General features: G+C 36.7%; 1 protein-coding gene across 3 annotated transcripts; it reads left to right on the forward strand.

Moving 5' to 3' along the window:
- On the forward strand, positions 1-15,637 carry LOC117431710 (kinesin-like protein KIF3A). Of its 3 annotated transcripts, XM_058996325.1 has the most exons (19): positions 1-234; positions 1,927-2,209; positions 2,404-2,548; positions 2,703-2,787; positions 3,044-3,149; positions 3,418-3,557; positions 5,580-5,777; positions 5,884-6,058; positions 6,577-6,675; positions 7,406-7,474; positions 8,939-8,947; positions 10,551-10,707; positions 11,236-11,416; positions 11,529-11,639; positions 11,992-12,117; positions 12,484-12,537; positions 12,906-12,974; positions 13,333-13,460; positions 14,043-15,637. In XM_058996325.1, the coding sequence occupies exons 1-19, from the start codon at positions 223-225 to the stop codon at positions 14,089-14,091; spliced, it is 2,196 nt and encodes a 731-aa protein (XP_058852308.1). In that variant the 5' UTR covers positions 1-222; the 3' UTR covers positions 14,092-15,637. The 3 variants fall into 3 exon arrangements, with proteins under 3 accessions (XP_058852308.1, XP_058852309.1, XP_058852310.1); XM_058996326.1 differs by lacking the exon at positions 7,406-7,474 and having other exon boundaries at positions 2-234; XM_058996327.1 differs by lacking the exons at positions 7,406-7,474; positions 8,939-8,947 and having other exon boundaries at positions 2-234.
- Positions 15,638-22,533: the final 6,896 nt, after the last annotated feature.

A 22,533-nucleotide genomic window follows, 5' to 3' on the forward strand; every position in this document is an offset into this window, starting at 1 on the left:
CCAAGTGGCTGATGTTTCTGTCTGTAGCGTCGCTCGGACTGGGCGTCCAGTACTTACTGCTCATGCTCAGATAGTTGAAGGAGAAAATACATTGTTCGGATTTAAATGGGCATTGTGGCAGTGTCTGTAGAAATACTGTCATCATTGTAATATATATTATTCTTGACAACGATTGCAGACGTATTCTAGCGTCTGGCCGAAGGACAGTTGTGATTTTAATTCATGAAAATGCCGGTAGGAAATCTGTTCGGTGTGGAATTCTGTTTTTTGTTTTGTTTTGTTTTGTTTACAGGCTGCTGTGTAGTCAGTAGGCAGTTTGTGTTAATGGCTCCTCTCTGAAGTCAACAGCAGGCAGCACTGCGGTACTGTTGCTATGGTGGGCTGACTCACGTACAGTACTAGGAGGATGCAAATGGCTAAAATAGGAGGCCATATTATTTATTGCTCAGTCTGTGCAATTACTGACAGCACAAAGCAGGAATAGACTGTCAAATGCATGTCATTTGTGTTGCATGGTATTTTCGTTGGTTTGTTTGTGTGTGTGTGTGTGTGTATATACTGGGCTATGTTTTTACAGTGTATTTTGGGAGGATCGTTTCTTTTAAATACTAGTTTATAAAAATAGAATAAAAAGCGTGAATAAGAAATTAATGCATTACATATTTACTGTACTCCTGCTGTGCGTTTAAATACAGTAACACCACTAAAACAATAAGAGTTTATTCGGCTCCCAAGGACACCGCAAATAAGGGTGGAGAATTTATAAAGAAAAATATTCTCGCAATATACTGTTATAGCGTAAGAGTGCTGTTTCGCGGTTTACTAAATGTGTGTCATATCTATCTATCTATCTATCTATCTATAGATCTATCTATCTATATAGATCTATCTATCTATATAGATCTATCTATCTATCTATAGATCTATCTATCTATATAGATCTATCTATCTATATAGATCTATCTATCTATATAGATCTATCTATCTATCTATAGATAGATAATGTGTGTGTGTGTGTGTAATCGGAGTGGAGATGGTGTACAAAGTGGTTCTAGGCCTCCAGTCTGTTTTGTATATCTGAGTAATACTGTATATATATTCACACTATTCAGTCACACTATCACAATATCACACTATCACAATATCTGCAGATAAAACCACAGGTGGAAGGGACTTATTCCTGCGGTGTAAAATGCAAGCAGTTCAGAGCTGGCCATATACAAAAGGGGAATTCTGGACCTGCACTGCTTATGAAACAGGCAGACAAAATCACCATTCTCTTTACAGTTGTGTGCAATAATCACTGGTATACATCCACCTTTCCATGTGATGCATGCTGTAATATTATGCTGTAACTAGAGGTCACATGAGTAGTGTAAAACGGCCTTTGTTTCAATTTCCATCACAAGATGTATCATCATCATCATGTCTTGATATCCCCATCTTTTCAGCACTGCGACTACTCCATTGAAAATCAGTTCCTGAATAGGGGCCAGGGTATCTCATTTAGAGGTGCTGCAGTATAAATACAATGGTTCCAACTTTTAACAGACATTTTACCAGATGGATTGACATAGTTTAGTTATTAGTTTATTTTATATACTGTGTTTTCATTCTATTTAATTACCTGTCTTCATCCTCTACGACTAAAAAATGAACACTAGGGGGTGTGCATCTGTAATTTCCATCCCTCTATAGCCGTGATTTTTGTGTGATTTTCCATTTTGATAAATCACAGTTGCGGAGGGGGAAGACATTACAGTTGCACACACATAATTGTAATTTCTAAAACCAACTCACCCCAGAAATTTAGCTTTTTCCTTCAAAATGCAGCTCCTGTGGTTCAAAATCAAGAAATATTCAGAAAATACAGATGGTGTAAAACATCCCTATTAACTTTCTAAATATTGATTTATATTTTCACAGAGCACCAAGCCTGAGAAACAAGAAAAGGTGGAGACCAGTGACACTGTTAAGGTAGTGGTGAGATGTCGGCCAATGAACCAGAAGGAGAAAGGCATGGGGCACAAGCAGGCAGTCTCTGTGGATGAGATCAGAGGGACCATCACTGTTAATAAAATCGATTCCACGAACGAGCCTCCGAAAACATTCACATTTGATACAGTGTTTGGACAAGACAGCAAGCAGCTGGATGTGTACAATTTAACAGCAAGACCTATTATAGATTCTGTTTTAGAAGGATACAATGGTGAGTGGCTTCCCTAAGCTTTTTTTAATAGCACGTCTGCATATCAATCATAATAGTTACACATAAATAAATATCAAAATGATTTATATATAGTAAAAAAAAAAAAAAAAAAAAGAAAGCTTCCTCTGTGATTGTTTACATTTTACTGGAGCAAGCTACAGGCAGACATTAAATACTGCTTTTTTTCCTATTAGGTACAATTTTTGCTTATGGGCAGACAGGAACTGGGAAGACCTTTACCATGGAAGGTGTACGAGCTGTGCCTGAACTTAGAGGAATCATTCCAAATTCATTTGCTCACGTATTTGGCCACATTGCAAAAGCAGAAGGGGATACCAGGTATATAATTAACACCAAAGACAGCACTTGACAAATACTTCTCGGCAAAATGTTTGTCTAATTTTATTACTAACTTATTGCTTTAGTTTGGCTCTTCACATGTCAGTGGGGAAAAAAAAAACATGACTAAATAATGCACTTTTTTTTTTAACAGGTTCTTGGTCCGAGTGTCCTATTTGGAAATTTATAATGAAGAAGTTCGTGACCTGCTAGGAAAAGATCAGATGCAAAGGTTGGAGGTGAGCAGAGAAAGGAATGCAGTTCCTATTTTAGCAGATGAGTACCACTTCAGTTTTTTTAATAATATACCACAGAAGAAGATAGGAGCAAGCTTTGTTCTGATTTATACATTTATATTTTAATTGTAAGAGTGCACTTTGTAAAAATGACATAGCTAATAACTGTAAACTATATGAGTTGCATATGCTGTATATCATTACATATAAACAGGTTAGTTCTGCGCTTTTAAATGTATTCATTTGTCCTGTGAATCAGGTTAAGGAAAGGCCTGATGTTGGAGTATACATCAAGGATCTCTCTGGGTATGTGGTGAACAATGCAGATGACATGGACCGGATCATGACATTAGGACATAAAAATCGTAAGAATATATATACGCCTGAACATTTTATACATTTAAAATAGTATTAGCATCCAAATAGAAGGATGCAAATGTGCGTTGCATTTATTAAATCACAAGAATATAGTGATGAAATCAAGATGCACTTTGATATCCCCAGGTCCTGTACGTCTTAGAATATCAGAGAAGCACGTGCTTTGCAGAAGCAGGAAATGTTTTATCAGTCACTGGGTATTCCTTTTAAGATTTAAAAATAGTAGTTGAATTGAGAAAACGAATGTCTTTTTAGGTTCTGTTGGAGCCACGAATATGAATGAGCACAGCTCCCGTTCCCATGCTATTTTCACAATCACTATTGAATGCAGTGAGAAAGGGATTGACGGAGACCAGCATGTGCGTATGGGCAAACTGCACCTTGTGGACCTAGCTGTAAGTATTAGGATTATCATGCTAATTTATCATACTGAATAATTATCCGGTCCGTAGGACATCAGAGAAATGTGCTTGATACATACAGACGTGCTCAAATTTGTTGGTACCCTTACAGCTCATTGAAATAATGCTTCATTCCTCCTGAAAAGTGATGAAATTAAAAGCTATTTTATCATGTATACTTGCATGCCTTTGGTATGTCATAGAATAAAGCAAAGAAGCTGTGAAAAGAGATTAATTATTGCTTATTCTACAAAGATATTCTAAAATGGCCTGGACACATTTGTTGGTACCCCTTAGAAAAGATAATAAATAACGTCTCCAATCTTGTAAGCAGTCATTCAGCCTATTTAAATGGAGAAAAGTAGTCACTGTGCTGTTTGGTATCATTGTGTGCACCACACTGAACATGGACCAGAGAAAGCAAAGGAGAGAGTTGTCTGAGGAGATCAGAAAGAAAATAATAGACAAGCATGGTAAAGGTAAAGGCTACAAGACCATCTCCAAGCAGCTTGATGTTCCTGTGACAACAGTTGCAAATATTATTAAGAAGTATAAGGTCCATGGAACTGTAGCCAACCTCCCTGGGCGCGGCCGCAAGAGGAAAATCGACCCCAGAGTAAACAGAAGGATAGTGCGAATGGTAGAAAAAGAACCAAGGATAACTGCCAAAGAGATACAAGCTGAACTCCAAGGTGAAGGTACGTCAGTTTCTGATCGCACCATCCGTCGCTTTTTGAGCGATAGTGGGCTTCATGGAAGAAGACCCAGGAGGACTCCACTTTTGAAAGAAAAACATAAAAAAGCCAGACTGGAATTTGCTAAAATGCATATTGACAAGCCACAATCCTTCTGGGAGAATGTCCTTTGGACAGATGAGTCAAAACTGGAGCTTTTTGGCAAGTCACATCAGCTCTATGTTCACAGACAAAAAAATGAAGCTTTCAAAGAAAAGAACACCATACCTACAGTGAAACATGGAGGAGGCTCGGTTATGTTTTGGGGCTGCTTTGCTGCGCCTGGCACAGGGTGTCTTGAATCTGTGCAGGGCACAGTGAAATCTCAAGACTATCAAGGCATTCTGGAGCGAAACCTACAGCCCAGTGTCAGAAAGCTCTGTCTCAGTCGCAGGTCATGGGTCCTCCAACAGGATAATGACCCAAAACACACAGCTAAAAGCACCCAAGAATGGATAAGAACAAAACATTGGACTATTCTGAAGTGGCCTTCTATGAGTCCTGATCTGAATCCTATCGAACATCTATGGAAAGAGCTGAAACTTGCAGTCTGGAGAAGGCACCCATCAAACCCGAGACAGCTGGAGTAGTTTGCTCAGGAAGAGTGGGCCAAACTACCTGTTAACAGGTGCAGAAGTCTCATTGAGAGCTACAGAAAACGTTTGATTGCAGTGATTGCCTCTAAAGGTTGTGCAACAAAATATTAGGTTAGCGGTCCCATTATTTTTGTCTATGCCATTTTCATTTGTTTTCTTATTTACAATATTATGTTGAATAAAAAATCAAAAGCAAAGTCTGATTTCTATTAAATATGGAATAAACAATGGTGGATGCCAATTACTTTTGTCAGTTTCAAGTTATTTCAGAGAAAATTGTGCATTCTTCGTTTTTTGTGGAGGGGTACCAACAAATTTGAGCACGTCTGTACAGAATTGTCACCAACAGAATTGTAATAGAATATACTTGGGCAATTGTGTGTCATTGATGTGCTTTGTAGCCCTTGATATTTCTGAAAACAAATGACAAATCTATTGGAACATTAACTTACTCATTTGTTTAAAATAAGTTTTTTATTAAAATGTTGCACAAGGTCTAATTGAAAATATACAGCTATTCCTAATTGTAGTTAAAATTTGTTTAAATGCTGCAGAATTTCCCTTTTTGTCCCTCAGAGTGATGCCTGGCTATCTGTCAGAAGGGTGATTGAACTGATATTGTCAACAATACAGTGCACGCAAGATTGGCTTGTTTGTAAATACATATTTCTTTACATTTTTTGTAGGGTTCAGAGAGACAAGGAAAGACTGGATCAACTGGACAGCGACTAAAGGAGGCCACAAAAATTAATCTTTCTCTGTCTACCTTGGGCAACGTCATCTCTGCTTTGGTAGATGGGAAGAGTACCCATGTCCCCTATAGGAATTCAAAACTGACCCGCCTGCTGCAGGATTCATTGGGAGGAAACTCAAAGACCATGATGGTAATATTGCTAAAGATAACTTTTTAAATACAGTTAAAAAAAAAAAAAAACAGTTATGCATCTTTTGCTGTGTATATTCCTGAGCATGTTTAACCTTGCCTCACAGTGTGCAAACATTGGACCGGCAGACTACAACTATGATGAAACCATCAGTACACTTAGATATGCAAACCGTGCAAAGAATATCAAGAACAAGGCCAGAATTAACGAGGACCCCAAGGATGCTATGCTGCGCCAGTTTCAGAAGGAAATTGAAGACCTTAAGAAAAAACTGAAAGAAGGTATGGATTTAAAATAAAATAAAGTCTTGCAGTTTGCAGTGTCAAGTCTGTGTTTTTAAAGGCTTGCTCACCTATTGCCTTATCAACAGCTAGATGGCATGCTTGTGTTTTTAAAAAAAAAAAAAATTCGAAAGCCCTACTAATGTAAAATGTAAATAATTCTGATGTCTGTTATTAATTTAATATTACACGTCTTAATACTTACTCTAGGGTCCTTTGGAATAAAGACATAAGTATATTTAAAGTAATATTATACTACAGGTCTATACTATGGATCTTGAAAAAACTGTTCACACTGGTAAAGTTCTACCTAATCCCCACCACCTTACAATGAAAAAAGAAAGGATGTTGTTAAAAGTAAATTTTAAAAAGAGGATTTAAGCAAGGAACATGTGTGTTAAAAAATTAAAGTAAATTTGAGGCTAACAAGATATGGAATTGGCACAGGAAAATAGATACAGCATGGATACAAAAAATAAAAAAGGACAAATAAACTGCTTAAGTGTCAATCTGTCCAGGGGAAGAGATTTCTGGTTCAGACAGCAGTGGATCTGAAGATGATGAAGATGACGAAGGGGAAGTTGGAGAAGGCGGAGAGAAGAGAAAGAAGCGCAGGGGTATGAATTGACAATGCATGAACTGCTCATCCAGACGTGTTGTTAGCATGCAGAAGCATCTTATCTGTTTGTAAGCATGATATGGCTTATACAAAAGAACTTCCTAACCAAATGGGTCACTAGTCTTGAGGAAGTTGAGTAGGCTTGTGGGTTACCGGGTTCCTTTGATTTTTTTTTATTTTTTCTTTTAGTTTTATGTGATGGTTTTACCACTGCATCTTTAATTTTTTTAGCTTCATATTTGTATCTACCCGATTAGCTGGATTGATATGAGTCAATCTTACAACACTGCAGTGCCTTACCAGTACTTTGTAAACCACACAATTGTATTACAACTATTATGTTCAGGACTGCAATTGCTGTTTGCAAAAGCTTTAATTTTCAAATGGTGGATTCCTCCTCTTAAGTCAGTGTTTTTTTTGATCTTGCATGAAACTGCTTTTGAAATATATCTCTGGTTAGCAAAGTATTCTGGCCTAGTTTCTAATCTGCACTAAATTTCTTTGAACGACACGTGAAACACAAAATCTTCTGAAATCTTTAAAAGGTCTGATCTTGAGAAATAGTAATCGAACAGTTAATTGCATACCTGTTCTTTTACTTCAAGCTCTTTGAAAACTTTCCAGTCTCTAGCCTTAAAGAAATCTCACCCTGTGACTCTTTGCCATTCCTTTGTTATGTGCCCTGTCCCCCTTGGGTTTCTCTTGGAGCTTATCTCTCTTTCTTGCAGGCAGTAGCAGCAGTAGCTCAGACTCCACATGCTCTGTAATAGAGAAACCTCTGGATAAATCCCAGACTAGTGAGTGGGAGCTGTTTGAAAAGAGAACCGATTTCACATTATAGTTTCTTCTTGGCATTTTCTCTTCTGCTGCTTTGGCCATCTTTTGAAAACCAAAGTTCTCCCTTTTATGTTTTTGTCCCTACAAGAAAAGGCTAATATTAGTTTTGTTTTTATATAAACAGGCTTAAGGAATAATCAGATTGCATGTGTAGGATTTTTCTTCATTGCCTTTAATGCCGGCACCTTTCACTAAATACGTATAGACTGTATTTGCATCCTGGCGCCCCATTTTCAAATCAAACTAGTAACTGTCACCGTATAGCTATAGCTATACCTGCTAATTTCAAAGTAGGCGCTTTGAATGACAGGCGCTGTAGCTGGCAAATGAAAGTGCACAGTCAGTGCAGGTGTTGATGATTGACAGTCATTTAAACGAATGAGAACATTGTAGCGCTGCTTCAGTCAACGAGATCTGTCAGAATAGGATGAAATGACTGATAGTGAAACTACACTAGCCTATTAAGGGACCACTGAGTTGACTGACAACGACACCCAGCCATTCAGAGCGGAATGGAGACGGGACAGACAGCAAGTATAAACACTTTACAAACTAGAGATGATTTCTAAATTATTATTTTTGGTAAGAAAATTTAAAATAGAATGGTTTTACTGACATTTATCTTATATACATTTATTTCAGTCGAACTATTTTGGGGAATTTGACGTTAACAAGCTTTACCGATTAAAATCGAAAAGTAGCAAGCCTATAAATAATACCTGTTTCCAACTAATGCAAATCAATATATATCGCCTGAAAAATAAATATTCTGTAACAGAGTAAATGTTTACTGGTATGCCATTTTCACACTATGCAAAACACACTAATTGCTCTTCCTGTTACTTTGCCTAGTGCATCATTGCTGTGCTTCCATTTCCTGTCTGCTTTTCACTGTATTGTTATAAAGTCATTTCCTGGTGAATACTGGCTACATTCATTTGTAAATGACTATTCCCATTCAGTAGAGATTAGGGAACAATTCATACATTATTATTTACTCCCAGTGAATTCTCTTGGTTATTTCACAATGTAGAGATCCTGCAGCTGAGCAGTGCTATCTCCTTGATGAACTTTCTTTGATTGAAAAAAACTGAGCAACTGCTCTGATTTTCCAAAAAAACTCATTACGAATGTTTTCAATGATAGCATTAATTGCAGAGAAGGGGGAAGTGACTTTTACTTTGTGTAGCTCTTGTGCCATGAGCCCATGGAATCCACCGCTTGTTTCGCACATTGGTGTTTACTTGTTTTTGTGAAGTTGTTAGTTTCTCGTTAACACTTTTTTTTCTCCCATTATGTGTGTTTTGATTGTTTTCCTTTTGATTCATACTGGGGTTTAAAAATCAAGAAGTAATGTTTTGTTTTCTTCTTTTTCTCTTTTCTTGATGCAAATGCTGCCTCTCTGACTAATTTCTTTATGCAAGATCAAACAGGTTGGTTTAATCCCTTTTTATGTTTTTGCATTGTTACAGGTGTTGGGAGTTTGTGTGTTTTATATATTACTATTGCCAAAAGACTACAGTAACACATCACTATACTGATCATTAACAGCAAGTACAGAATTGTTCAAATACAAACTACTGTATTCAGCACAAGTATAGTCTATTGCACATGGACATTTTTTATTGCATACTTCACCTGACATAGCTGTTTCTTTGGTGTTCACATGGCTGTAGGCATCTGTGTCTAAATTGCACAAAAAGCTGCAGTGCAGACAGAATAAGAATGGTATTTGATATATACAAATCTTTTATCACTCTGGGAGCACTCCAAGCCAAACTAGCTTGCCCATGATCTTCCTATCCATCCCGCATTCATTGCACATGAATGTATTTATGGCCCGGGTGTATAGCTATGAATGAATACAGTATGCTTTACATATTACCAATGGAAACAAATAAATGATTGGCCACTGCAGACATTCTTATTTTTGCTTATAGCTGTTCAAAAAAAGTCTGATCTGTTTTGCAGGTCTTTTCACCCTTTCACAGTGGTTTGTCATAGGCTAATTAAGCTCAACTAGATCAAACAGATTTGCAACAAGAGTCTCTTTATCATCCACGATGTGGTCATTTTTGTTGCACTGTGTATCACTTTGAATTTTTCTGCTGCTGATGCCACTTGCCACTCTTTCAGCAAAGTCCTTTCCAGCTTGACAGTGCTGTTCTAAAAATAACTTTGCTGCAGCTTTGCTGTCCCTAAGGCTACAGGAGCTTGTTGCTTTTACCACAGTTGTATGCATGAAGGACTGGTGTCATTGAGTGAAGTGTCAAACTGCTTATAGTTTAAATTATGAACTCCCTAGCATTGGCTACAAGAAATATTTTGTATATCGTTCTAATGCCCTTGTAAGATCTATTTTATTATTTAAAAACATTTTTTTTTTTATAAAAATTTAGTTGCCAATTAGTTTTTTTTTTATTATTTTCTCCCCAATTTGAAATGCAAAATTATTTTATTGTGCTAAGCTCACCGCTACCACCCCTGTGCTGACTCGGGAGGGGCGAAGATGAACACACGCTGTCCTCCGAAGCGTGTGCCGTCAGCCGCCCACTTCTTTACACACTGCGAACTCACCGTGCAGCCACCTCAGAGCTACAGCGTCGGAGGACAACGCAGTTCTGGGCAGCTTACAGGCAAGCCCGCAGGCGCCCGGCCAGACTACAGGGGTCGCTGGTGCGCGGTGAGCCGAGGACACCCTGGCCGACCTAACCCTCCCTCCCCCCGGGCGACACTCGGCCAATTGAGCGCCGCCCCCTGGAAGCTCCCGTCCACGGTCGGCTGTGGAATAGCCTGGACTCGAACTCGCGACGTCCAGGCTATAGAGCGCATCCTGCACTCTGCTTTTACTGGATGCGCCACTCGGGAGCCCCCCACTATTTTATTATTTTGTTTGATTCTCTTCATGGTCTCAGAGTTTAAAATAATTATAAGTATTGGCCTTTTAATGTGAGTCACATTAAAAATGCTTAACAGGAATAGATTGTGGTTTAACAAGGTCTTGGCCATTAAAAAATAAAATGCATGTATTTTAAGGTAAAAAGAAGGTCTCCCCTGACAAAATGGTGGAGATGCAGGCCAAGATTGAAGAGGAACGAAAGGCCCTTGAAGCTAAACTTGACATGGAGGAAGAAGAGAGGAACAAGGCCAGAGCTGAGCTGGAGAAGAGGGAGAAAGATTTGCTTAAAGCTCAGTAAGTTATAATGACCCACCCCTCCTCAGTTATTAAGCACCCATCTAAAGGGAACTTCTCCATGATATTCCATGTGGCTATGGATTCTGGATCAAAAGCAACCATTTTTTAGATTTTTTTTTTTTTTTTTAATTTTAATTTTTTTTTTTTTTATAAACCAACCATTGACAACATTTTGCTAAATTGAACATCTGGTGGTAAGAGAAGTTTTATCTTTGGTGAATACTCTAGTGCAGCATAAAATACAACTCATTCATTTATTTGTAGTTTTTTGTCACTAAACTTCTTCCCACAGTCATTCTGTTCTTTTCACAAGATAAACAAATACTAATGCATGTCTTAGTCAGAAGTTACAACTTTGTTGTGTACCTTTTCAATTGAGCTTAAAAAAAAAGAAAGTTGACCTTTTTCAATGTGTATATATGTGTATATATATATATATGTGTGTGTGTGTGTATATATATATAATTCCTTGATCAGGCACTTGTGCTGTACCTGTTTGTAACATTTGATCATCTGCGATAACAGACAGGAGCATCAGCTTCTGCTGGAGAAGCTGTCTGCCTTGGAGAAGAAGGTGATTGTAGGGGGAGTGGATCTGCTGGCCAAAGCTGAAGAGCAGGAGAAACTTCTTGAAGAGTCCAACAACGAACTTGATGAGAGAAAAAAAAAGGCTGAGCAATTGCGCCGAGAACTGGAAGAGAAAGAGGTGACCGCTTTGTTAAATCCGAAGTAGAGTAGGTGTGCCAGCGGTAACCTGGACAGCAACTAAATTCACTCGCTTAGAACTTCTGTATATATTTTGTTTTATATTTAAACAGCAAGAGCGCCTGGATATTGAAGAGAAATACACCAGTTTACAAGAAGAGGCTCAAGGAAAGACCAAGAAGCTTAAGAAAGTGTGGACCATGTTGATGGCAGCGAAATCTGAGGTCATTAAATAATCTTTGTTTTTTATATATGAAAAAGGAAGGCGGAGGATCTGACCTGATTTAATATATTATTCATTTTGTAGTTTATAGGTATCGGGTACACACAGTTATCGTTATGACTTTATGACTTTTAAGTATGCGAGGCTTGTTCATCAGACAATGCTTTGGCTAATGTATGCAATTGGGATTATTAATTGACACCCACCATATAGTGTATGTAGATTTTCTGTAATATAAATGTAGAGCAACCATGGGTTTTTGATGTTCAGTAACGTGTTGTCTGAATGTTGTCTGAATTGGTCTGAAAAAGGACAGGTAATTGAGTGTTTTTCTCCTATTCAAATTCTCCTAGATGGCTGACCTGCAGCAGGAGCATCAGAGGGAAATCGAAGGTCTGCTCGAGAACATCAGGCAGCTCAGCCGAGAGCTTCGACTCCAGATGTTGATTATTGACAACTTCATACCACAGGAATACCAGGTAAACAAATCGGTTTTAACAACGACACTCTATTGTCTATGTGCATGCTTGGAAAGACAGTATACCTATTAAAGTGGTTAGTTTTACATTGCAGATCAGCATGACAAATTCAATCATAAAGAATTGTCATAAAATTGTGTTTTACATGTGCCAGGTAACTACAAATGTATGAATATCCCGAGTATTAATACTACATTTCTGAAATACTGTAATGAGATCCTCTGTTCAAATCTGCACACTTCATTGGTTTGCAATATTGCGTTTCCAGCTTAAATGGTGCACCTTTTCTGTCTACTGTAGAATTAGAATATTAATTACAAAAAAAAAAAAAATGTGCCATTGAAATGCTGTTTTCCTCCTTGGTAGGAGATGATTGAAAACTATGTGCACTGGAATGAAGACATCGGAGAGTGGCAGCTGGTAAGTTGAAAATGTTTTGCAGCATTACTGATATTTTATGGTAACATTTTTAGCTTAATAATCTGTTAGAAACAATCCATGATTAAATATAGTTTAAAGGATGTTCTAAACAACACAGTGTTTGTATAGCATGTAACAATCATTTATAAACTAAAAAAAGTATACTACTGTCATGCTATATAGCAATTAATGTGTCATTAAAATATAATATATTCCTTGTTAATAAGTGTCAACATCTTTAATAACACATTTGTGGATGTTTTTATGAATGAATCCTTTAACTTAAGAGTGACTGGTTTCATTTGAGTTTTTTTAAGACAATTTTAGTATTTTTAGTGTTTTAAATGCTGTTATGTTTCCCTCTTTAGAAATGTGTTGCATACACTGGGAATAACATGAGAAAACAAACTCCTTTACCCGATAACACTGAAAAAGATGTAAGTTATGTGTATTTATTTTTTCTTGGTACATTTTAAACCGCTATCTTTTCCCAGTCATAATATGCACAATATTTTTGGTGCTAAGGTGTTAGGAAAATTTGTCATGTGTAATTTTTATTAAACTCTGGTGACAACTTGTATTCCCCTTTTTTTGAAGGGGATCAGCATTCAAATATAACTGGTTTGTTTTCAAAGATCCCAATTTAGCGTATTTTTTTTGACACCCTTTACCTGAGGTGACATGATTAGCTAGTCCAAGATTAGTGTTAATTGGGGTCTGTGACAGCAGCCGTACACATCTGGCATTATTTAATCTTCATGTGCGTTTTGTTGTTTTTCTGGTTGGTTGTTGCAGCCCTTCGAGGTTGACCTGTCCCATGTTTACTTGGCCTACACTGAGGAAAGCCTCAGGCAGTCCCTGATGAGGTTAGAGAGACCAAGAACCTCCAAAGGTGGAAAATCAAGGCCTAAAAGTGGCAGAAGGTAACTTCATACACCACATAGATTTTTTGAATTATTGGGTTGCTACCTTCCACTGAGTTTTTTTTAAAAATATTTTAAAAAATGTCTTTTTACTTCTTTCGCAGTATGTGTTTTTCTGAATGAACAAATATGTTTAATTCTGGGTCAGATAAAATAAAAAACAGTCACGCTTTATTTTAAGGGCTGTTTTTTTTTTTAGTTAATTAACTGTTAACAGACATTTATAAAAACCTGATTTAATTTGCTAAACATTACTACAGTAACAATCTGAACCGATTTCAAGCATATGATCGACTGGGTATTGATCATTCATAGGGCTGTGGTGTTTGATTGATCACCCATAGGGTTCTGGTGTTTGTAGTTTTAGCTGGCCTATTATATATTATTAACTAACAGTTAACAGAAAATAATGTTCATTAACATGTTTATTAGCTGTTTGTTATTTATTAACAGTTAATAAACAAAAAAACGGCCCTTAAAATAAAGCGTGACTCATGTTCTTACTTGTGGTTCCTAGCCAACACGTATATTTTTGCCCAAATCTAAGCTTCATTAAACTTATTTTGTATTATTTTGTTTCAGAAAACGTTCTTCAAAACCAGAAGCAGTAATTGATTCCCTTCTTCAATAAAAAAAAAAATGACTTCTTATAATTCAAAGGAGACTGTCTTGAAGAAAACACTAGTGATGGTTCGATATTTGTTTTTTGATTTGCTTCTTGTCTACAAGAAAAAAAATAAGATAAGTATTAAGATTTTTACTGACTCGTTCTGAAATATTAAGGCACATCTTAAGCAGAGGTCACATTCTTAAAGAAATGTAGTAACATTTGTAAAAAGCATAAACTAACACTTAATAGTCTTAAACAAATCTCTGTTAGTATTGTGTGGCCATACAACGTAACAGTAGGAGGAACTTCTGGAAGTGTGTTAATATGTTCAATGTTCTACATAGGATAACTGTGCAGCTCTTATTCTATTTGTTTTTATTTGTAAAATTCTGTCTTGTAATGATAAAATGCAAATGATACAGATCACATGTTCTGTATTGTTGACTAGAAACGTACAATGGTTAATGACAGCTGAAGTTCATTGTGAAGACCTTCACCTGGAAAATATTGAGAGTTTATTAAAGTACTTTTGAATGCAAGTAAATCCATCTACTGTATATTAAATGCTAAACAAAAGTGTTGAATCCACAGAATCAACACTTTTAATATCTATCTATCTATATGCAAAATATGACTGTTGTAGTCCATTAATCTGTAATCTGTTTTGGATTGGGGTTAGGGTTTGTAACTTTTAGCTTCTATATTGTTGCGTTACGTAATGCTGCAGATGCACTTTTTAATTCCAAGCATGAAGCATTCACTGTGCTGATTTAAATATGTCACTGCAGAAATGTTCTGCACTGTTGGTATTTACTAAGACACTTGCAAATAATATTCCAACACTGTTTACACTTAAGTGAGGTTGCATAATTGCATCATTTTAGTATTATATTTTGATTTAATGCATGGACAGATAACTACTAGTCTATTGCAGAGGATACAAAATATGTGTTTAGTACTGTAGCATTCTTCAATGGACACAGAATATGTATTTAGTGAATACTGTAGGTTTTTTTTTTATGTATGTGTGGTAACTACATTGACTGATCTGATCAACATGTACATTTCCAGTATGCCCCCAGCAGTTCCCCAAAGAAGTGCACGTTGCTGGTTTATTACAAAATTGTACTTTTTAAAAACATGCATTTGAAGTTTTTGTTTTGGCACAGAACAAACAAAGCCAAAGGGCTTCAAGGGGAAATCATTTTATTAATGATCACAAATACGTTATATTATAATAAGTTTGTTCTGTAATTAATACATTGTTGTTTTTTTTTTTTTTGGATCTGCACAGAAATTGTATTGATTGTTAGCATTAGGATTTCCAGTTGCTGATGATAAAGCACTAGCAGGGCCAATGCTTTTGGAGAATTCCAGATTAGCAAGGTTGGGGTTAGTTTTTAACAATGCAAGAATGCAGTAAATAAAGGAAAAATGCTTCTGCATGTGTCAACAGTAGTGACCTTGTTCTCTATGTACTCCTAGGAATAAGTCATGCATTCTGTTGTAAAATATATGTGTATATATTCAGCAAGTCTTTAAGAAATAAACTACTACATGCTTATCATTTTGATGTTTTTTTTTCTATTTCCCTTTTCAGTAAGCACTCAGATAATGTGTAGGTTTCACTTTTACTCAAGATTGACATGATGTAATGAAAAACAATAGAAATAGTTAGCACTGTTTTTTTTTTATTAATTATGGTATGTTTAAATAACTATGTGTTGCAGATTTTAGCTTTTTTTTATTACTTCATAAAGGAAAGACCCTACATGCATTTTGTTGATTAATTAAGGTATTACGGTGTAAATGTTATCTTCTAATTCTTATCTTGTTATCTGTTATCTTCTATTCAAATTTTTTGCAAGCACTGTCTAAGTGAAAGCTACAGCAGTGATCCACATTACAGATAACTTGATTTTCTGATTGACAGATAACATTAAGGCGAAGACTAGGCAACAGTGCAAGCAACAGATTTGTGCTGACGGTTTCTTTTTTAAGACACAAAATTTAAAGACATATTTTTCAGAAGGAAGATACTGTCAGAGAATTATGACTTCATGCAATGTAGATGCTAGTGGTGGCTAGCAGAGGAAAGTGAAGAGAGATTTTGCTCAAGAAATGTGTGAGTAATATAGTCAAATAGTCTTTTTATACATTTAGGGTATGCTGGCTATCGAAATGTGATTATAATATTTGTTATCTTGGGTATTTTTATTTTACATGTGAAATGCACACTTAGAGCAAGTTACAGTAATCCTGCTTTTTTATTGGGTGGGGGGGGGGTGAAAGTTATTCTGATTTAATTCTGAAAAACGTACTAAAGAAATAAAAAAAATAATAATAACCTGTCCCCAGATGAGGAAGACCCTGCGCTTTGAGGTACTGGCTTTGTTTCAGTATAGAACTGTGTTTCATGACTCTGCAGGTCAAGTTTGATCGTGGGTATTTTTCAAGTGGCAGGCATTTTACAAAGCTACCAAATCATCTGAAAACCTCACATAATCTGCGCTACTGCCTTCATAATGGTTCTAAAAGCTGCATATTAAACGTGATGTCACACTGGCGTGATGTCACACTGACTTCTGGACGAGGCTGCTATATTGAGCTCACATGGGGTTTTCTGCATGATAGTGGAAACACTGCAAGACATATATTTTGTACAGAGCTATGATTCTTGTGCTGCACAGTTAACCATTTCACTACCACACAGCTTCTTTATCATTGATACTGGACACACATTTTAAGATAGTGCCTTCACTTTTCTGTGATTCTCTCGGTCCCCTATGATTAAGTAGCTTTCACAAAAGAACATACATGCAGCAATGCCATGTCAAAAAATACAAACACGAGATTGCATGTTAAAATAAATAATGTTTTAATACTTTTCATTTTTGTAAATAGATCATTTATATCTTATTTTCTATGAATGAGTAAAAAAAAACATTATATAAATAGAAAACAACACATAAATACCACTTTGCAATCTAAAGTAATTATGTTAATAGTAATATCCTATTAAATATAGTTGCCATCTAAATAAATAATACAGTAATGCAGTCATCATATATAAATAATTCAGTGATGCCCATAGGTTTTCAGATTTGGCGGTATTGCTGTCTAGCACAGCGTTTCAGGTCTTTCAGAAAGTCTCGGAGCTCGATCTCAACTTCTTTTTTGACCTTACAAGATGCCTGAACAAAAACAAAACAAGTTGAGGTTAAATTACAAACTACAAAACACACAAAAAAAGTGAGCGAGGTTGAAGGTAGCTTGTTAAACTGCAGTTCACAGATCTAATCTTCAAACAGCCTGTCTACTCTGCCGGTATCTTTTTTTTCATGATAAATATATTATCATCTTTTCTGTATTACTTTTGCCCTGTTCTGTATTTGGCCAAACTCGCTACATGAATTTACCCCTTATAACACGGTTAAAGAATTGCATCAAGTGTCTCTGCAATTGATTCTCCACAAACCAAAGAGCAGTGCATTAATTCTTACAATGATTGGATATTCCTGCTGTAATGCTGTAGTTGCTCTGTGTGTGGTAAGTGCTGGGTATACTGACAGCCCAGGTAAGGGCCAGCAAATACAGCAAGTCATCTGCTTTACACTACTGCATCCATTATGGCACTATTGTACAGTATACTATATATGCAGTAATGGAAAGTCATCACCTCTTCTTTAGCATTGAAAGCGTAAGTTACCTAGGCAGGGTAGCTTATGTATAAATACATTCTCTTATAGCGGAGTGTTACCGCCAGTTTACTTTTACTAAATATTACGGTGATTGGCGGTAAAGACTAAGCAAACGTTTGAGCTCATGCTTTCTCAAGTGTAATCCCTATTCATGTTACATGTGTGGCAAGCATCCACCAAGCCCAGGTGAAAAATGTCCCTTCATGTTTGAAGAAAAGGTGGATGTGCTCTCAAAAATGTAAGTGAAATACCTTGTTTTTAGTATTGTATCCCATCAGGGCTCGGGACAGTTTAGAAACGGAATCTCCATCTCCACATTTGAGATCTTTCAGAGCTATTCCAGCTTTGCAGAACACATCAGGCTTTTAAAATAAAATTTTAAAAAAGATAAAGAGGTTATTACAGTACATCATTATCATATTTATAACCATACATTAAAGGTAAACTGAATACATTTTTTGGTCTATCACTGATCTTGGTGTTTCATTTTTTTGGTTTAGTTTTCATATCATACAATAAATAGTGCATTGAAAATGCCTACCGTACATCAATAACTGTAATAACCTTTGAACAAAAAGGGAAATAGGGTTATTGGTGTTTCCTTACCTTGCAGTCGGTAAAAGAAACTAGAGCTACTTTTTCTGTTGAGCACTGTAAAAGGAAGAAAATAGTTGTTAGTGTCTAACCAGGAGTGCTGCTCAATAGTTAAGTAAGCATTGAACAGTTGAAATGGATGCCTTCAGTGGAAAAGGATATGCAAATGAGTTGCATAATCTAGCATGCTGTTATTATTATTATTATTATTATTTGTTTATTTAGCAGACGCCTTTATCCAAGGCAACTTACAGAGACTAGGGTGTGTGAACTATGCATCAGCTGCAGAGTCACTTACAATTACAACTCACCCGAAAGACGGAGCACAAGGAGGTTAAGTGACTTGCTCAGGGTCACACAATGAGTCAGTGGCTGAGGTGGGATTTGAACCAGGGACCTTCTGGTTACAAGCCCTTTTCTTTAACCACTGGACCACACAGCCTGTCAGACAGGTGAAGGATGTGAAACCACTGAGTGCCAATGCTTCAGAGCGCCACTGGACACAGTCTTCACACTTCTGTTTACTTGAAATACCCTGATTTTATATATGGTAACATTACTAGCTGTTCCATTTCCACTATACTTACTTGACTCTTCATTTGAAGTATGTCAATGATCTCCTCCAAAAACATTTTCTTATTCGGAGGGGCAGCGGTGATGGAGGCAGCATTTATAGAAACAGCAAGAAACAGCAGAACAGCCATGCTCCTCAATGTTCTAGTCATGGTTTCAGGGCGCTTCTTCTTTCAAGATTGAGAAGGAGTTCAAGATGGTATTTCTTGCTGATGGTGACTGATGATCCACTGAAGATGTGTCTGGATATATATATAGGGCTCAAGTTCCACATAGGGAAACTACACGGAAAATGCAGGCAGCGCAATATATACCCAGCCTTTACCTTTTTTGTAAATTCTGACTCACAAACCAGATTTATTATCATCGTTTGCAAGCATGCAAGCTATAGGAAGGAAATTTTGGCCACTAAAGATTAGATGTTGATATAGATTTGTGATTATGTCGTCACAAGTTGATTTACCCTGCAAGGCAGTTTTCATTCTATGACTCAGGATTATTATTTTATTTATTATTTATTTCTTAGTAGATGCCCTTATCCAGGGCGTCTGCTAATTCAAATGCATGAATGCAAATTAAAAACAACATTGATATGTTCATAATGGCGTATTTTGTTTTACATTTATTATCATTTCAGTTAGGAATTCATTATTGTTTGTAAAGGATGCAATTTTTAGTAGAAATATATTGTCCTTAAAATAGCATTATCTTATGACGGCACACATTCTACTGCTTCAGTAATCTTTTGTGAGATGTTTTCACCATTTCAAATAACCAGACCAGTATTTGAAACAGTCACAATATATACCATGTTCATAGTTGACCTTACATGCATGGACAATCCAGAACTCATTTGAAACATTTTTGTGATGTCACCCTTTCATCTTCTGATTGATTAATTCTGCAATTAACGAAACCTCATTAACGAAACCACAGTGTGTCAGAACAATTCATCAGAAAAGCGAATAGCATTTAATTAGGCAACAATCATTTCAACAATTATTATTAGTATTACAAATGTAACTCTAGAAAAGGGCTTGCAATTAGCATGGCTTATTTTTTCCTTAAAGTAAGATAATACAAGGGGTCCCCGAGTGGCTCATCCAGTTAAAGCACTGCCGCTGGGAGTGCAGGATGAGTCACCCCGCTTGGGCGGCACCAGTTCACGTCCAGGCTGTGCAAAGAGGCTGAACTTTGCTGGGGACCCCGAGGGGGGCGTCACATTGGCTCTCATGTTCCTGGGCTGGGAGATGGGAAACCGGCAGGGATTGCTTCTCCTCATCGTGCAACAGCAAACCCTACTGGCCAGACACTGAGCACATTCAGAGTGGATAAAAAGCAGGGCTGATCTCTGTTCTCCGGGATCGGTAGCTCACCTCTGCTCTGGATTGCTTGGCATAAAAGCAATTCTGGCTTTAGGCTTGTGAGATCGGAGGATGCTTACACTCCCTCAGAACATTCATACTGTATGGGGACTCGCTGTGGTGAGGAGGAAAAACATAACTGGACATTCCAAATAGGGGGAAAATAGATAATAAATAATAATTGGTCACTTTAAATTAAAGAAAAAAGTAGATAATACAATTATACATTAACAAATTGTGACAAAGTGTGTTTATTTACAGTATAACAGTTCTGGGCTCCTAACACGTCTGGTGGATAAAGCACACTCAACAACAAAGGATGGGTTTTTCTAGTAGGAACACAGCTTCTTTTAACAAACAATACAATACAAAATAACTCATGTTTTGGAGTGCTAACTACACTTAACTTATACAGGTCTATACTCAGGTCTATACTCGGGTCTATGCTCAGGTCTATACTCAGGACCTTACCTTCCCACAGACAGTTCTTGTAAATTACAAACAGGTGTATTAGTTTAACTGATTGCCAGCCAATCGGTGTTCTGGGATAACTATGACATTCTGGGAGTTGTAGTTTTTCATGTGAGAGACAAACATTTTAACTCCTGTTTGAACTAAGCGTAACAAAGGCACGAAATCCAATTACCAAATTAACAATGAATTGAATTTCATTATGGAACAATCAGGAAGCAATGTTTTAAGTTGCATAAACAATTCAAAATGTTGCACCAGTAAGAAAAAGAATCCTGTTTCTCATGTTGAATGGCACTCGAAACCGTGCATCATTTTTACTGATTCAACACGTGTCACTGTTTGTCCTTTACATATTAAACAATGTTCTCCTCATAACAATTACAAACTGCGTTTTTTTAAATCGCTACCACAGCATTCACATGTGGTTCAGCCCAACAGAGAAAGTTGTTTCACCTCAATATTTGTATCGGTTTTAACAGTTTCGTCGCCTCTATATCAAAAGCTCTATACTAATAGGAACAGGAAAAGAAAAGCTGTGCTGATATTGCAGAGTCCCAGTTTTACATGTATGCTACACAACTATACCAGTTAAAAAGGGACTGGAAGGGTGAATAAATAGATGTCTATTGTCTTTAAAAACGCTTATCCACTTGTGATGACTTTTGTCAGGGGTGGGCATCTCTGGTCCTAGAAGGCCATTGGGCTACTGGAGAATTCTGTATTTTTTCTCTCAATTAAACTATTAAGAATATTGTTGTTAGACCTGGAGAGGAAAGGCCAGAGTTGCCTTATATCTTATTGTTATGATAAATAAACATGTCATTGCTAATTCTTATTCTATACTATTCTGTACATACAGTTGATATATATATATATTTTATGGACATCATACATTATACAGATAGCTCTGGTTTTGAATTGACAGCTGTGGTGGTGGATGTATGTTACAGACATGCCTGTTGTATTTCAAAGAGTACCAAATACACATTCTCCTTTTGTTATAGAAGTATTTTTATTTTTATTTTTTTTAAATAAAGCAATGCATTGGGAGTGTACTGTATTTTACATGCAAACGTGTTCCATGACATTGAATTCGAAAGTCAATAACAATAGACAATACAATACAACCAAATAAATAAATAAATAAATGCATGTTTTGGATAGGGTTATATTGTTAGCCTTTCACCAGGTAAAACATATGACTTCCCCATAACGTCAAGAACACTCAGTTATACAGTAAAAGGTTAACGTATCAGAAGCTACTATAAGTCAAGAATTCTCAAATGTCTATGAAGCAAATCCAAGTTGCCCAGACATCTTTTCTGATTTTGTCCTAACAGATTACATTTTTTATTGAACTACCAGAAGCACATATCTTTTGCCCCCCAACATCAACCCCCCCCCACACACACACCTCATATGCATATGGCTTTAAATAAAATAAATTAATAATAAAATACAATCACATTTCTAAAGCGTCTGGCATGGTGTTGAAATAACTGAGTTAACTAATTCCAATGGGCTTTGACACACCAGAGTGTAACCATTAAGTGGTCCTCCTGCAACACTGCTTCCTGTGGATTTAAGAAACACCACGCTTTTCTATGTGGTGGTATTTCTGTGTTGCAGGGGGAGCAGGTTAATGCTTACACTGCCGCACCACATGTCCTTGGAGATTAAACATGATTCTGAGAGCTCTATTGAGGCCACAAGGGTGCTCTGAACTTCCAGTATGTGAAGATGACTAAAACAGAAAA

The sequence above is a fragment of the Acipenser ruthenus genome, chromosome 22 (assembly GCF_902713425.1).
Source record: "Acipenser ruthenus chromosome 22, fAciRut3.2 maternal haplotype, whole genome shotgun sequence".
In the NCBI taxonomy this organism is placed as follows: Eukaryota; Metazoa; Chordata; class Actinopteri; order Acipenseriformes; family Acipenseridae; genus Acipenser; species Acipenser ruthenus.